Here is a 15,918-nt window from a genome sequence, read left to right on the forward strand (position 1 = left end):
TATGTTGGATCAAAAGTTTTCATTGATATATATATACAAAATACTAAGTAATTTGCATACTTTGACCTTGGTCCAACAATTATGATGACAGCAAGACCATGACCCTTCCTCATCCTTACTTATTTTTAAGTAAGCTCTACACCCAACGTGAAGCTTGAACTCAAGACTCCAAGATCAAAAGCTGTGTGCTCAACTGACTGAGCCAGCCAGGTGCCACTCTACCTTTCAATTCCACCTCATCACACCTAGCACAGAGCCATGCACACAGAGGGCACATAAAACAAATCTGTGCTGAAAAACAATTCCTATCAAAATTCCATTAGATAGCAGGTATCCTGTATCTTTTAAAATATGATTTAAGAAATGATTTCTTAAGAACAATGCCAAAGCAAAAACTTATATCTTTGAACATCTTAACTCTGACTTATCATAATTCCTTTATCTATGAATTAAATAAAACTATGTTATGTTCTAATATGCATTAAAAATTAGAAAATTGTAATTTGATTACAGATGTTTCTACTGCATTAAAGCTTTAAATTCATGTGTTTAATACCTAACTAAGCTTTTGACCTGACTTCAGTAATTCCAAAAAGTTAATAATACAAATGATCAGAAATTTATATAAATATATATTTTACAAAAAGTGTACCTGGGCTGGGAGGAAGGAAGGAATCTCCTATCACTCCTGGAATACATGTTTAGACACAAAATGGAATGCATTTAGACCCAAAAGTATTTAAGAAAGCAGAAAGTACCTATGTTTGGATGATTTAAAATCTTCATTATTCTTACTTCTCTGAAGAGCTAAAAAACAAACACATAATCCCCCAACATAGGTTATTAAACATTCTATTCCACTGTTGCAATACAAATTAAATCTCCTAGATAACTGATCCACCGATAATGTTCGACAGTCCGCATCTAACACTAGCAAGAGAGTCCAGGGCAGCTATAAATGCTTCAGTTTTATCTCCTGAAAAAGCAGAAGTCCCAGGGAAGGATGATACCATAATCTGAATTATATTTTGCTATCTCGGACATGTAAGACCAGATTTAGGCAAGAATAGTTTGTGATGAAACTTAGTCTGATTCAGTACCTACCCAGGGGTTGATATTCCAAATCCATACGTGTACAGTCCTAATGAACTACATCATGAATGTACTGACTAATAATTCCAAGTAATTTTATGAAAAGATTTTGAACAAAACCACTTTGGGAAATCCTTGTTGGAGAAAGCAGGTAATTTAGAATGGAAGGTGTGGCAGACTGTTCAATTAATGGCCCTAATTAGTCCTGCCTCACACATTCACACTTTTGTACTGGCTGTGTGACTGGCTCTGGCTCTGGCCAATGGGACATTACCAAATACGAAGCAAGAGGTTGGAAAATGGTTGCATATTGGGGCTTGCTCTCTGGGAATGATGTTGGCATGATATGAAGAGGCCAGTCTTGCCTCTTTAAGGATAAAAGACTATGTAGGAAAAGACCCACTGTTCCAACAGAGGACAGCCCCCTCAACTTGTCAGCCGGATGCTGGTACCCAAGTGAACCCATCGGACACCATAAGAAAAACCACCCAGTCAGGACCAGAGAGCTGTCCAGCCATCACACAGAATAAGGAGAAACATTAAACTGTTGTTGTATATACATGTGCTGTGAATTCGGAAGAGGGTCACAGTGTTATGGCCTAGGCTAATATCAGAAGCTCAGTAAATAACAGAAATCTAGAGGTAATCTTATCCAATCCTCTTGCAAACAAGTGGAAACCAGGAAAGGAGAGGAAAATATCTCTGAAGGTCCAGCTCTCTTTCTGTGGGGAATTGGGCTAGAACCAGGTCTCCCAACACCCAGTATCTATAACCTATGAGAGGCGTGGGCTGAGCAGAACTTGGGAAAAGGAGGAGCAGCTGACTATGTGGAAAGGAACCTGGGAAGAAACCACAGGGGTCTCAATGCACTTGCCCTGTCCACCACATCTGATCTAGAACTCAATCGGCACCTAACCACTAGAGCATGAAGATGGGCATGGACGCATTTGACCTACAGACTGAGCTCAGAGCTTAAAAACATGGAGTCAGAGGAGTAAGATTCCTTTCCTGAAGACTGGATCATCTCTAAAGGCTGGAGCACTTTTATCTCCAACATAAATCTCTCCTGTTACTGTTGTGGTCATTCTCACATTTTATGTTCTGGGATGAGAAAATAACTACCCTGACCACCATTCAGGTTTGAGTTCTTAGTTTCCCTCTGTCAAGCCAACACAGAAATCCTGTTTTCCAATCCATTACAGTTGAATTTGTAGCATATAATCTGAATCTCCCAGTTATTTCCATAACCGCTTAATTAGAAGAGCTCCAAGTTAGATACAAAACCAACACAAGTTAGGAAGCTGCATTCTGAATGAAACCCAGGCTTGCCCCTCCCACCTCGGCTCCAGCCATCCCAACTCCTGTGACTCCTCTCAGGCAGGAGAGCATATGAAGCTCCTTCCTTCCTTAGAGTCTCTTCTTTCTGTCCGTGAAGTCTCAGGCAGATCCTCTGTAAACCTTACCTGAGAAGATCATAGTGGTCTGTCTGCTTCCTCACTAGAATGCTAGAATGTCTTTCAAGTGCAAGGATACCCTTTTGTGGACCTGGGTGTGTGTGGGGGGAACATCAATCTCCTTTCACAACAGTACACTTGAAACCAAGCCTGATGCATAGCAGGAATCCACTCCTTTGACACACGCCCGCAAGACAGTACTGACCACAAGGAAGTGTGGTTTCATAGTTCTGCTGGCTGCAAGGCAGGTCAAATGAAGGCAATTGGTTTTAAATCCCTACTGGCAGTGCAGCACTGACACAAAGTAATCAGAGCCAAGGAGCAGGAAAAAATGCAGTACTCTAGGAGCCCTAAGGAGGCAGAGTTCACTTCAGTACCCAGACTTGTGTAGGACTTTACAAAAGGTCTACAGCAGAAAATGAGCTCAGTGTGCTTTGGACACATGAGGAAAGATATGGTGTGACCAATTAAGACTATCTAAGGAAGACCAAGGGATCCATCTGGCAGAACAGTACATTTCTGAGCGTGGTTTTCAGGTCACTTGCATCAGGATCATAAGGGTGTACAATCTGCAGATCCCTGGGCCCTACCTCTCACTAGATCTGAAATGGGATTGAGAATCTTACTTAAAAAAAAAATAATAAAATAAAAAATTTTTAAGTTATTTATTTTTGAGACAGAGAAAGTATGAGCAAGCAGGGGAGCAAGAGAATCTCAAGCAGGCTCAGAGCCTCAGAGGCTCAAACTCACAAACTGAGATCATGATCTGAGCCAAACCCAAGAGTCAGATGCTCAACCCTGAGCCACCCAGGTGCCCCCGCCCCCTTTTTTTTTTTGAGAGAGAGGGAATCTTAAGCAGGCATGGAGCCTGATGTGGGGCTCGATCCCATGATCTTGGGATCATGACCTAAGCTGAAACCAAGAGTTGGACACTCAACTGACTGAACTACCCAGGCACCCTGAGAAATCTTTCTTTCAACAAGCACCCCAGGTACGGTGGTTTTTAAAATATGTCTACAAATTCTTTGATAATCCTCCCTGCAAAAGGCAGAACTTAGTATCTTTCCCTTTGAGTGAGGGGTGCACTTAGTGACCTGCTTCTATGAACAGAGTAAGGCAGAAGTGATGGTGGGGGACTTTCAGAGATTGACCAGGTACTAAAAGGCACAGGGCGTCCTCCAGGCTCTCACAGATCACTTGCTTGTGTGTCATGACCTTGAATGGACAGACCCAGATGGCAAGGTACTGAGGTCTCATGCCCACAGCCGGGGAGGAAATGCAGCCCCTCAACAGAGGCAGGTGAGAGGGCTCCTCTGGAAGCAGATCTGCCGGTCCCAATCAAGTCTTCAGATGCCTGTAGTTGGAGCTCTTCCCCAAAGCTCCCTGACAGCACCTGTGACAGAACTACCCCATTAAGTCACTCCCAAACACAAGACTCACAGAAACTGTGAGATAACAAATGGCTGTTTAAGTTGCTAAGTTTTGGAGTGATTTGTCAGAGAGCAGTAGACAACTAATCTGCTACAGACAACCCATGACTTACAGCAGAGGGCATGCTGAGTGACGTGCTATGAAAACCCAGAGGAAAGGTGAATGGGGCCAGAGGGATGGGCAGCACACTATTCTTTTAAAAGTTTTGTTATTACAAAAGGAAACTTGAAGAGAAATCACCTATTTCTACTATTTTAATTCTACTTACTTCTCTATATTCCTTTTCAATCTTAAGACTAGTTGTAAAAAAACAAAATGAAAAATCACTGAAATGGATAAAATGACCAACCTGCATCCTCCTAACATCTTCATGTCTTCTAGGAACTGGTTACCCAGGGGGAGAACAAACATGTTCGAAGGCAAAGATTCAGGATGCTGGTGATCAGAATACCACGGACACACCAAGTATACAGTACCACAGACTAAAAAATGTTCCAACAGCCAGGACTTGGGATGTCCAGAAATGATCTTTGGAAAAAGACAACTTGCCAAGCAATGTAAAAACGAAGTGAGCACATAAAAAGAGAATGGAGGGTGGGGGGAAGGGGTCCTGTAAAACTGTGATCTAATCATGATGATGGAAATCTTCAGACTCGCCTCTCCAGATACACAGGTACACGACAGGAGCCACAGGCTGTGACACGGAGGGCCTGTGCTTTTCATGGCAGCTGACTGACAAGCTGAACAACAACTTAGTTGGCAGAAATAATGAAGCAAACATAAACTACCCTCTTCCTTAACAGAAAATAGCCGTATTGTAACTCTTAAGATTCACGAGTAATTATTAGCAGTCTTGGATAAAGAGAACGTGACGCAGTCAAGAAATATCCAGAGGGTACAAGAGACGGAGGTCAAGCAGATGCCAACACCTCGGGTGCCACTCTGAGACAGAAGACATGACGCGCTAAGCCACAGCACAGCAGGGCACACTGAACTGTTTCTGGACAAGCAGAATGAGGGGTGCTTGATGCCAGTGAAAGCACAGCGTGGTATGTGCATCTGAACCTCAACAAAAAATTCTGGGCTAGAGATACATTCTGCAGAATTATCTGCACAGAGATGGCATCCTTGGAAGGAAGTAACACTGCCTAATTGTGAAGAATGAAAAGAGAGAGAGACTGAAAAGCAAACATTTCAGAGAGGAGGGAACTGGCGTCCACAACGGAGACTCAGAAAGGGCAGCCAGCAAGACCATGAAATCTGGACACCGGGGTCTAATGCCTACCACAGACCTACAGGCAGGGCCCAGAATCTATTTACCAACAGCATCCCAGGTGCTGGGCATCTCGAGGGTGCTTTAGGAAGATGGAAAGGTGATAGACCTGCTTTTCTTCTTCACTGTGCAGGAAACTCTGTCCCTATTTTACTACCCTGCTCCCTGAAGCTTTGCTGAACAAAATAAATCAAAGCCCCTCTCAGATAAAAAAATCAAAGGAGGCTGGCAAAAGCCCACAGAGTTTAATGAAGAAGGAATTGTGAAGAAAATGCCCTGGTGTAAAAAAGGAAAAATATATGTCTTTGCTTTTTTATATACAGAATATCTCTGGAAGGACAAACAGAAACTGATGCTACTGGTTGTCCCAGGAGCAGGACCAGGGTGGCTAGCAGTCAAGGGCTGAGTAAAGACCCTTCCTTCTATACTTTTTTCTGTCCTTTGAACTTTCAATCACGTAACTGTATTATCTCCCTTCCCGCAATTAATCTGATTTTTAAGAAAAAAGTTTGAGAATAAACAAAGAAAAGGGTTGTTTTTTTCCCCCCCTAAAAGGGGAATCTTAAAAAAGACAAGGTAGCTGGAAATTGCTGTGTTTTGATCTCTCTTAAGAAGAGGAACATATCCTATTCTTTCTCTCCATGTGGGTGGAGGCTGCTAGTGGGTGAAAGGCAAGCAAGTCTTTCAGGGAGAATCTCTGAAGTCAAGTAAATGTGACAGCCAGTGCTGTAAGGCAGTATTTAAGACAGGCAAAGAGATTCTGGTTAACTCTGAGAACCACCTTGACATTAAATGTCTTAAAATAAAGAACAGAAAAGGAAAGTTAACAATAGGAAATAAGATAATTAATAGCATTATTAAAGACCACCTAACAACACTAGCCAAAAGCAATGACCTTTCCTACTCAGGAAGAGATGTCTAGAGATGTGGGGATATAACAGTTCTGGGTGTATTACATGCATTTAACTAGGATTTTACTGATGTCACATAGCTTACTAATAAATTTATGCTATTATAACATTATATTGAACATCCATGTACAGTAGTCCCCCACCCCTCGACCTTGTCTGCAGTTTCAGTTCCCTATGATCAACCTCAGTCCAAAAGCAGATGATGCTCCTCCTGATGCATGGTTAGAAGGTCAGGAGTAGCAGAACGCTGTCATATGCCTACATCACTCGCCTCACTTCACCTCATCACCAGCCGTTTCATTATCTCACATTATAACAAGAAGAGGAAATACACGGGGCGCCTGGGTGGCTTAGTCGGTTAAGCCTCCGACTTTTGCTTAGGTCATGATCTCGCAGTTGATGGGTTCGAGCCCCGCGTCGGGCTCTGTGCTGACTGCCACCTCAGAGCCTGGAGCGTATTTCAGAGTCTGTGTCTCCCTCTCTCTGACCCTCCCCTGCTCACGCTGTCTCTCTCTTTCTCTCCTAGAAATAAATAAAAATATTTTAAAAAAAAGAAGGGGAGATACAGTACAGTAAGATGTTTTGAGAGAGAGCACATTCATAGAACTTTACTACAGTACATTGCTATTGTTTTACTTTACTATTAGTCATTATTGCTATTCTCATTATGCCTAATTTGTAAATTAAACTTTATCATAGGTGTGTGTGTATAGGAAAAACACAGTATACATAAGTTCTGTACTATCCATAGTTTCAGACAGGGAGTGTTGCAACATGCCCCCCCCGCGTAAGGGGGGACTTCTGTATATACATCCTTGTACATTTATGCAGACGTAGTGGCAAGGTAGAATCTTAGAAAGTCAACGGGGGCCAAAGGGCATACATCCCTTTTTATTTTTTTTTTTTTTTTTTTTTTTTTTTTATTTTTTTTTTTTTTTATGTANGTGTGGGGCTCAAACTCAAAACCTCAAGATCAAGAGTCACATGTTCTACCAGCCAGGCACCCCAAAGGGCATGCATGCCTTTAAAGCTTTGTTAGTGCTATATTACTAAATTAAAATAGATTGCACTACTGACAACATATGAGGTTTCCTGTTTCTCTATATTCTTGCCAACACTATGCATTACTAGTTTTTTTTGCAGGTCTGATTGGTGAAAAAATGGTATGTATAGGATGCGGAACATTTTTACTTGAATACTGACCATCTGTCCTATTAATTACTTAAGTATATCTTTTGACTATTTTCCATTAGATTATATATTCCTATTTACCAATTTGCATGACCTTTCATGGAGTTAAGGAAGTAAGACCCGTGTCTGCCAAGGCAGGCCCTGTTGGTTACTCATCCAAACTCATCCCTGCCATCTTCTGTTTGCCCCTCTTCTCTGGGGAATTCCCAGAAGCAATCCTTTCAACTTTTTTAGCAATTTCATCTACTCTTTACCTACTTATTTCACAAAACCCAGAATATAATGCTTGAGTTTCCATTTTAGATGTTTTCTTGTAGCTACCTACTATGGCACGCATTTTCAACTCTGGCATTTGCTGACTTACTTCTAAATAGCCTGCTTGTGCTACTGTCCACTGATTTGTTTAGCCCCTCCCCAACCCCATTATCTACTGAATCTTTTTTTAAGTAGGCTACACACCCAGCATGGAGCTCAATCCAGGGTCTCATCTGATGACCTTGAGATCAAGACCTGAGCTGAGGTCAAAAGTTAGGTGCTCAACTGTCTGAGCCATTCAGGTGCCCCTTTACTAATTTCTTAATATGGGCATTGAAGACTTCACTCTCTTATGTCCTTTCCCGACCCTATGTCCCTTCATTCCTTCCTCCTAATCAGTTATCATAACATTTGGCTAAGTTATTCAGTTTACAGTATATAAATATTTACAGCCACACTAGGAATGCATTTCCATCTTTTTCATTTATTTTTGGTTTCCTTGGAGCCAATAACTTCCTTAGTAATTTTGTTCACTTAAGTTGTTTTTTTTTAAGTCTATTAAATAAATAGTTTTGAGAGAAAGAGAGGGAGGGGCGTAGACAGAGGGAGAGAGAGAATAAAAAGTAGGCTCTGCGCCATTAGCATGAAGCCCAGCGCACAACTCAATCGCATGAACAATGAGATCATGACCTGAGCCAAAGTAAAGTCTGATGCTGAACCAACTGGGCCACCCAGGTGCCCCTGTCCCTTAGGTTTTCTATATATCCCTCACTTACTAATTCACCCTTAAAACTCTGTGACAGAAATGTAAATCTCCTTTCAAAATACTTTCACAGTTAAGTAACTTTTTTTTCCCTTACAGATATTCATATTTTGAAGCCCTCTGTCCTGCTCTCAAGGCCCACTGTGTTGGGTTTCCTGTTCTGGATCCTATACTTGTCTCTTTCTTGTTATTCTCTCTTGTGGTGAAATATATCCCACCAGTAGCTCCCAAGGAAGGGTAAGTAAATGGTTAATTTTAAGACCTTGCATGCCCCCAGAATATTTGATTCTGTCTTCACGTGTGATTGACAATTTGGCTGGGTAAAGAATTATAGATTAGATTTTTCTCAGGGTGCCTGGGTGGCTCAGTCCATTAAGCGTCTGACTTCAGCTCAGGTCATGATCTCCCTGTTCATGAATTTGAGCCCTGTGTCAGGCTCTGTGCTGACAGCTTGGAGCTCAGAGCCTGGAGCCTGGAGCCTGCTTCAGTCTGTCTCCCTCTCTCTCTCTGCCCCTCCCTTGCTCACACTCTACCTCTCAAAAATAAACATTAAAAAAAAAAAATCAGATTTTTCTCCCAGAAAAATTTCCCCTCAGCTTTAAAAGGTGGTTTTTTTTTAAAATGTTTATTTATTTGTTTTGAGAGACAGAGAGAGCTTGAGCAGAAGAGGAGAAGAGAGAGAATCCCAAGCAGATCCACTCTCAATGTGGAGCCTGACTTGGGGATCAGTTTCATGAACTGGGAGATAATGACCTAAGCGGAGATCAGGAGTTGGATGCTTTAACTGATGGAGCCATCCACGTGGCCCCTACTGGAAGTTTGTACCCTCTGTATCCACAGCTCCCCATTTCCCTCCCCCCACCCGCCCCGCAGCCACTGCCTACTCTCTGCTTCCAGGAGTTCGATTTTTTAAGATTTTACGTGTAAGTGAGATCGTACAGTATGTGTCTTTTTCCATCTGACTTGCTTAACTTAGCATAATGCCCCTGAGATTATCCACGTTGCCCCAAATTGCAGGGTTTCCCTTTTCATGGCTGAATACTATTCCTGCATGAGCGCACGCGTGCGCGCGTGTGTGTGTGTGAGAGATCTCACATCTTCTTTATCCATCTGTCTGTCGTGTGTGTTAATGTCTTGGCTACTGGGATTGTTCCTGCAGTGGACAGTGAAGGTCAGATATGTCTGTGAGACGGTGACTTCATTTCCTATGGATGCACCCCCAGAAGGGAGATTGCTAGATCATATGGTAGCTCTACTGTTCATTGTTCGAGGACCCTCCATACTGTTTTCCAGAACAGATGCAGCGATTTACATTCCCACTAACAAAGGGCGCCCGAGGGTCGCCATTTCCCCACATTTCCCTACAACCTGGAGGGCATTTATCCCTTTTTGATAACAGGGTGTAAGGTGATAAAGATCTCACTGTGGTTTTTATTTGCATTTTCCTAATGATGAGTGATGTTGAGCACTTTTTCCTGTACTTACTGGCTATCTGAATGTCTTCTTTGAAAAAAGGTAGGTTTTTGTCCATTTTAATCTGATTATTTGGGGTTTTGTTTATTTTTACTATTAAACTGCAGAAGTTCCTTATCTATTTTAGATATCAGTCCTTTATCAGACATATGGTTTGCAAATATTTTCTCCCATTCTGTGAGTTCCCTTTTTATTTTGTTGACTGTTTCTTTTACTGTGTATTAAGTTTTCTAAACTTCCACTAGTTGATTTTTGCTTTTGTAGCTTGTTTTTTTGGTGTCATGCCCAAAACATTATTGCCAAAAACAACGTCAAAGACCTTTTCCCTATGTTTTCTTCCAGGAGCTTTATGATTCAGGTCTTCCGTTTAAGTCCTTTATCCACTTTGAGTTAATTTTTGTCGGTGGTTTAAGATAGGGGTCCAATTTCAATCTTTTGCCTGTGAATATCCAGTTCAGTCAGAATTTTGAAGGCCTCGGTCCATTATCTTCCAGCTTATAGCAATGCAGAATAGTGTGATGCCATTTTGTTACAATTCTGTTTGTGACCTAATTCTTCCTCTTCTTTCTCCTTAACTTTGAGGTATTTAATCTTAATGTACCAGAGATTTAGTATCTGTGGCACATTAGCATTCAGTCCAGATATACTGTAGGCCTTTAGTCATTTTGCACTGGACACCAAGCCTTTCAATCTGGAAGTACAGATTCCACGGTTCTGGGAAACTACCTTTTGCTATTCCTTGATAACTTCCTCTCCTATTGTCAGTTCTTTTTACCACTCCTCTTTATCACAAACTACACCTCCTGGGTAGACACTTCAATTTTATACCATATCTTCCTTCATTCTCATAGTCTTTGAATTTTTATGTTACTTTCTGAGAAGCTTCCTTGACTTTATTTTCCAACCCTTTTATTGACTTTCTTTGCAATACCATAAATTACCCTTCCTCAATGCTCCTTTTTCTTCTTAAAAACATTTAATGTTTTTTATTTATTTTTGAGACAGAGAGAGACAGAGCACGAGCAAGGGAGGGACAGAAAGAGAGGGAGACAGAATCCGATGCTCCAGGCTCTGAGCTGTCAGCACAGAGCCCGATGCGGGGGCTCGAATTCACGAATTGTGAGATCATGTCAATGGTCCTTTTTCAATGCATCATGTTCTTTCATGAATATAATGATTGTTGTTGCATTGTCTTCCTCTTTTTTAAATCTTTGAAAACACAAATGATAGGATTTTTTTTCTTTTAAGTAGTCTAGTTTCCTCTTCCAGTTTTTCTTTTTCATCCCTGTTTGTTTTAGTCTCTGGTTGTTCTCAAATATCTGGAGACTCCTGGTTGTCCTTCTATATTTCCTTATTTAAGAGAGGCACCTCTCAAAAATAAATAGGCAAACATTAAAAGGGGGGCAGGGGAGCACCTGGGTGGCTTAAGCATCTGACTTAGACTCAGGTCATGATCTCACGGTTCATGAGTTTGAGTGCTGTACTGACAGCTTGGAGCCTGCTTCGGATTCTGTCTCCCTCTCTCTCTCCGCCCCTCCTCTGTGCTATCAAAAATAAATAAATAAACAAAAAGAAAGAGCCACCAAAACTCTGGACTAAAGTTACATATATGAGGGTTGGACACAAGATGACTAGGCAGAGATTAAGGAGCTTTGGTAGAAAACACCCAAATGTCTGTATCTATACTTTTTTTTTAAGGGGGGGGAAGAGGCGAGAGACAGGGAGAGACAGAATCCTAAGCAGGCTAGGCATTATCAGTGCTGAGCCCAAAACAGGGCTCGAAACCATGATCTTTGAGATCATGACCTGAGCCTAAATCAAGAGCTGGATGCTTAACCGAATGAGTCGCCCAGGTGCCCTGTATCTGTATTTTCTTTTAAGTCTATTTTCCCAGAAAATAAATCTCCTATTTCCTTTTCAGGCAATATATAAGGGGCTAACCAAGTTCTGGGAGGTGAGCAAAGAGGGTGGGCCCCTGTTTGAAGTACAGGGTCCCCAAGTCTAGAAGCTCTTAGATTTACCCTCTTCAGAAAACAAACTGCCCAGTATCTACAGGGCAGAGAAGGGGAGCTGTCTCACTGGGCAGGCTGCAAAAGGTGGCACAGGGCCCTTGCACAAACTTTCAGCCAGTCTTGCTGTTTCCAGTTCTACTTTGTAACTCCACCCAGAAAAGGAGCTAGAACTTATTTCTCAGCTTTCTGAATCCTGAGGCATGACTCAGCATGATTCTTTTTGCTACTGGCCTCTATCTACCTCCACCCTTAACGCCTGCTCATAGGGGCTTGGTTCCAGCTTAGTCTGGTTTGCTGAATTTATTAAACATTACACACACACACACACACACACACACACTCCATCTGGCAAAACTAGGTTCAATTCTTTGTCAGCTAATCTTCTATATTCTGTCACTTCTTTTTTTTTGATTCCTTTACCACTATATAGTAAAGGGGGGAGGGAGCAAAGATAAATATTCTAATGTTTAATTCTACGTCCTATATGCTAACACTTTTAATTTCTGGTTTTTGAATGGATGTGAGATTGAAAGTAGTTTTCTTCCCTGTTTCCCAATATATTTTGATAGCAGTGATTCTTTTTTTGTTTTTTTTTTTTAAATGTTTTTATTTATTTCTAGGAGAGAGAGAAACAGCGTGAGCAGGGGAGGGTCAGAGAGAGGGGGAGTCACAGACTGAAACAGGCTCCAGGCTCTGAGCTGGCAGTCAGCACAGAGCCCGACGCGGGGCTCGAACCCACGAACCACAAGATCATGACCTAAGCGAAAGTCGGACGCTTAACCAACTAAGCCACCCAGGCGCCCCTGATAGCAGTGATTCTTAATTTGAGAAAAGAATTAGAAATTTCCAGGGTACCTGGGTGGCATAGTCAGTTAAGTATCCAACTTCAGTTCAGATCATGATCTAATGGTTCATGAGTTTCAGCCCTGCATTGGGTGAGTTTGAGCCCTATTTCAGGCTCCACACACTCCCTCCCTCCCTCTCTCTCTGCCCCTGATGGGATCTCTTTCTCCTTTCTCTCTCCCTACCCGTCTCTCTGCCCCTCATGGGATTCCTTCTCCTTCTTTGGCCCTTGATCACTAGAACTCTCTCTCAAAAGGTAAAAAGAAAAAATTAGGAAGTACCCCTTCTTTCTTAAGTTCTGAAACAGCTGGACAGAAATGGTACTATCTACTCACTGAAGGTTTGAAAGAAGTCAAACATGAAATTCTGGGTTTGGCAATTTGAGGCCGGCATCTGGCCTTTTTACCACTTTCTCAATTTCTTCTATAGCTACAAGTGCATATAGATTCTTTCCTAGAGCTACTTTTGGTAACTTATGTTTTCCTAAAACAGTATCCATTTCTTAGGTTGGTTCTAATTCATTTGCACAAAAAGTTCCCTTGTAAAACTTTTAATTCTTCTCTATGTGGTCTTTTCCATGCCCCTCATTCCATATTTGGTATTTTCTCTCCCTTTCCCCCACTTAGTTACCTAAGGTTAACTAGGTGGTTTATCTTTTTTATTGCCTCCCTTTTCATCCCCCCTCAAAAGTAACAACAAAAACCAAAGCTTTAGATTTCTCTTTTCTTTTATTTCTCAAATTCGTGAATTCCTGCCTTTATTAGTTCCTTACATTATTATTAATACTTTCCAAGATTTATTTTGTTCCCTGTTAGTTTAATATTTAGTGCATTCATTGCCATTCTTTCTTAATAATGTGTTTAAAGCTACAAATTTCCTTGAGCACCAAAAGCAGTATTCTATAGGTTCTGATATGTAGTTTATTAGTATTAAGATGTCTAAATACATTGCAATTTTGGTTTGCATTTTAATAACTGACCTATGAATTCTGTGTTTTAAGTTCCACATGTCTGTACTTTTGGTTTATTTCTATTTTTATTGGTTTCTATTTTTACTGCTCTTCATTCAGAAAATGTAGTTTGCAGGGTCACCTGGTTGGCTCAATCCGTGGAACATGTGACTCTTGATCTCTGGGTCATGAGTTCAGGCCCCACGCTGGGCATGGAGCCTATTTAAAATTTAAAAAATTTAAAAAGGGGAAAAGGGACAGGACAGGAAAGGAAAGGAAGCCTGGAAAGATCTCTTAGTCACGCTTATTAATCATATTAACAGAAGCACTGCTTACAGTTATGCAAGTTATGTACCATGCAACTCTGAAGAAATCACTTACTTTGTAGTCATCATAGATTTTGACAGCTATTACAATAATTTCCTGGCACACAGTTATAACATATCCTAAGAAATGGGTGCGTTAAAAAAAAACTGCACCAAGTTATAATATAGGCTAATATATTAAGATCTGTATCTTTTTTCTCCTACTCAATGTGTCATGCATGAGAGAGGTAAGTCTCCTTTGTCACTCATGTGTTCCTGTTAACTTAGCTCAGATTTTACTTATCATGTATTTTAGGTTTTTTTGTTTATCACGTGCCACTAAACTAATAATATTAAAAAATTTAAAATAATTGCCTTTAAAAAAGCAACTGCTAAGTGACCCAGAGGAACCACTTCAGAAGAACAAGAAGTGTGTGTACCAGGCTGCGGCAGGCATGGAAACTCTGCTCCGCACAATCAGGAGGGAGAGGAGGCACCAGGGGGTAGGCTGTAGCCCATACAAAAAAAAAAAAAACAACCCATGAAATTGGATCCCTACGTCACAATACACACAACTTTCAGATAGATTAGAGATTACAAAAACTTTAGGACAATAGAAAAACATCTTTATGGCCACAGGTATGGAAGAATTTCTTTCTTAATTTATTTTTGAGAGAAAGAATTCGCATAGGAGTATGAGCGGGGGAGGGGCAGAGAGGAAGACAGAATCCCAAGCAGGCTGCACGGTGTCAGCACACAGATCATGACCAGACTGGAAACCAGAAGTCAGATGTTCAACCAACTGACCCACCCAGGCATCCTAGGAAGAATTTCTTAAAGACGACACAAAACCCACAAAAACTTGTAAGAAAAGACCGATCAATTCAGGTGCCTTAAAATAAAGAACCTCTGCTTTTCATCAAAAGACAACATCAAGACAATAGAAAGACAGCTTCAAGAAGACATCTGCCATGTATGTTAGTATCCAGAATAATCTCCTAAAATGATTAAGAAAAAAATCCACTCGAAACTGAATGAAAGACTCAAAGAGGCACTTCATAGAAGAGACAAAATAATACGAAAAGATGTAAGATGTAAGACTTCTTCACAGAAGAAACAAAAATAACAATATGAAAAGATGTAAGACCAATAAAAATCACAATGAAATGTTATTTTTATATCCATCAGATTGGCAAGAATTAAAAAATCAAACAAATTCAGATTTTGATGAGGATGTGACATGACTGGTACTGTCACCTATATGCTATTGGTAGGAATAGCAATTAAACAACTGCTCTGGAAACAATTTGGCCAGCTCCAATAAACAGACCCTGTGAACCAATAATGTTACTACTGGAGATATATTTATCAGTAAGAAACTCTCACAACTCATAGCAACAGAATTTGTTAATACAAATAGCTAAGAGCAACCCAAATGTTTCTGAACCAGAGAAGGGACATATAATTCATGGTGTATGCATGTAACAGAATTCTATATAATCATGAAAATGAGCACAGCAGAGAAAGTGATTAAAGTTAAATATGTCAACATGGAACACAATTTGGACAAAAGAAAGCAAATAGAAGGATACATATAGTGTGATTACATTTATATAGTATTTAAAACCTTTACATTTTTGGAAAAAATTTAAAAAATAAAACCTTTATACTATTTTGATGAATCCATATATGGCAAAATTATAAAGACAACAGAGAACAATGTAAAATTCTTGTCAGTGGTTACCTGGTAGGTGGGAAAGGAAAAAGAGGAATCAAGTTTGGGAGGGCCACAGTGGGAGTGATTTATAGGTATTATGATGATCCATTTCTCAAGGTAAAAGGCTGTTCATTTCCTATAATATTTATACTGTAAACATCTAACATTGTTTTCTTCTTTAAAAAAAGTTTTTTAAATTAATTTTTGAGAGAGAGAGAGAGAGAGAATGTGAGCAAGTGAGCATGAGGC

General features: G+C 40.6%; 1 protein-coding gene across 10 annotated transcripts in view; it reads right to left on the bottom strand.

Moving 5' to 3' along the window:
- MARK3 (microtubule affinity regulating kinase 3) overlaps positions 1 to 15,918 on the bottom strand; it is a 115,435-nt gene that overhangs the window by 44,070 nt on the left and 55,447 nt on the right. For 9 of the 10 annotated variants that reach the window (XM_077776558.1, XM_077776556.1, XM_077776553.1 and 6 more), the window contains exon 4: positions 759 to 807. The exons of the other annotated variant lie outside the window; for it this stretch is intronic. In XM_077776558.1, the coding sequence (XP_077632684.1) occupies positions 759 to 807 (49 nt within the window). The remainder of the gene's footprint in view (positions 1 to 758; positions 808 to 15,918) is intronic. 10 annotated transcript variants of the gene reach the window in all.

This window comes from Crocuta crocuta, unplaced genomic scaffold (assembly GCF_008692635.1).
Source record: "Crocuta crocuta isolate KB4526 unplaced genomic scaffold, BGI_CrCroc_1.0 scaffold8, whole genome shotgun sequence".
In the NCBI taxonomy this organism is placed as follows: domain Eukaryota; kingdom Metazoa; phylum Chordata; class Mammalia; order Carnivora; family Hyaenidae; genus Crocuta; species Crocuta crocuta.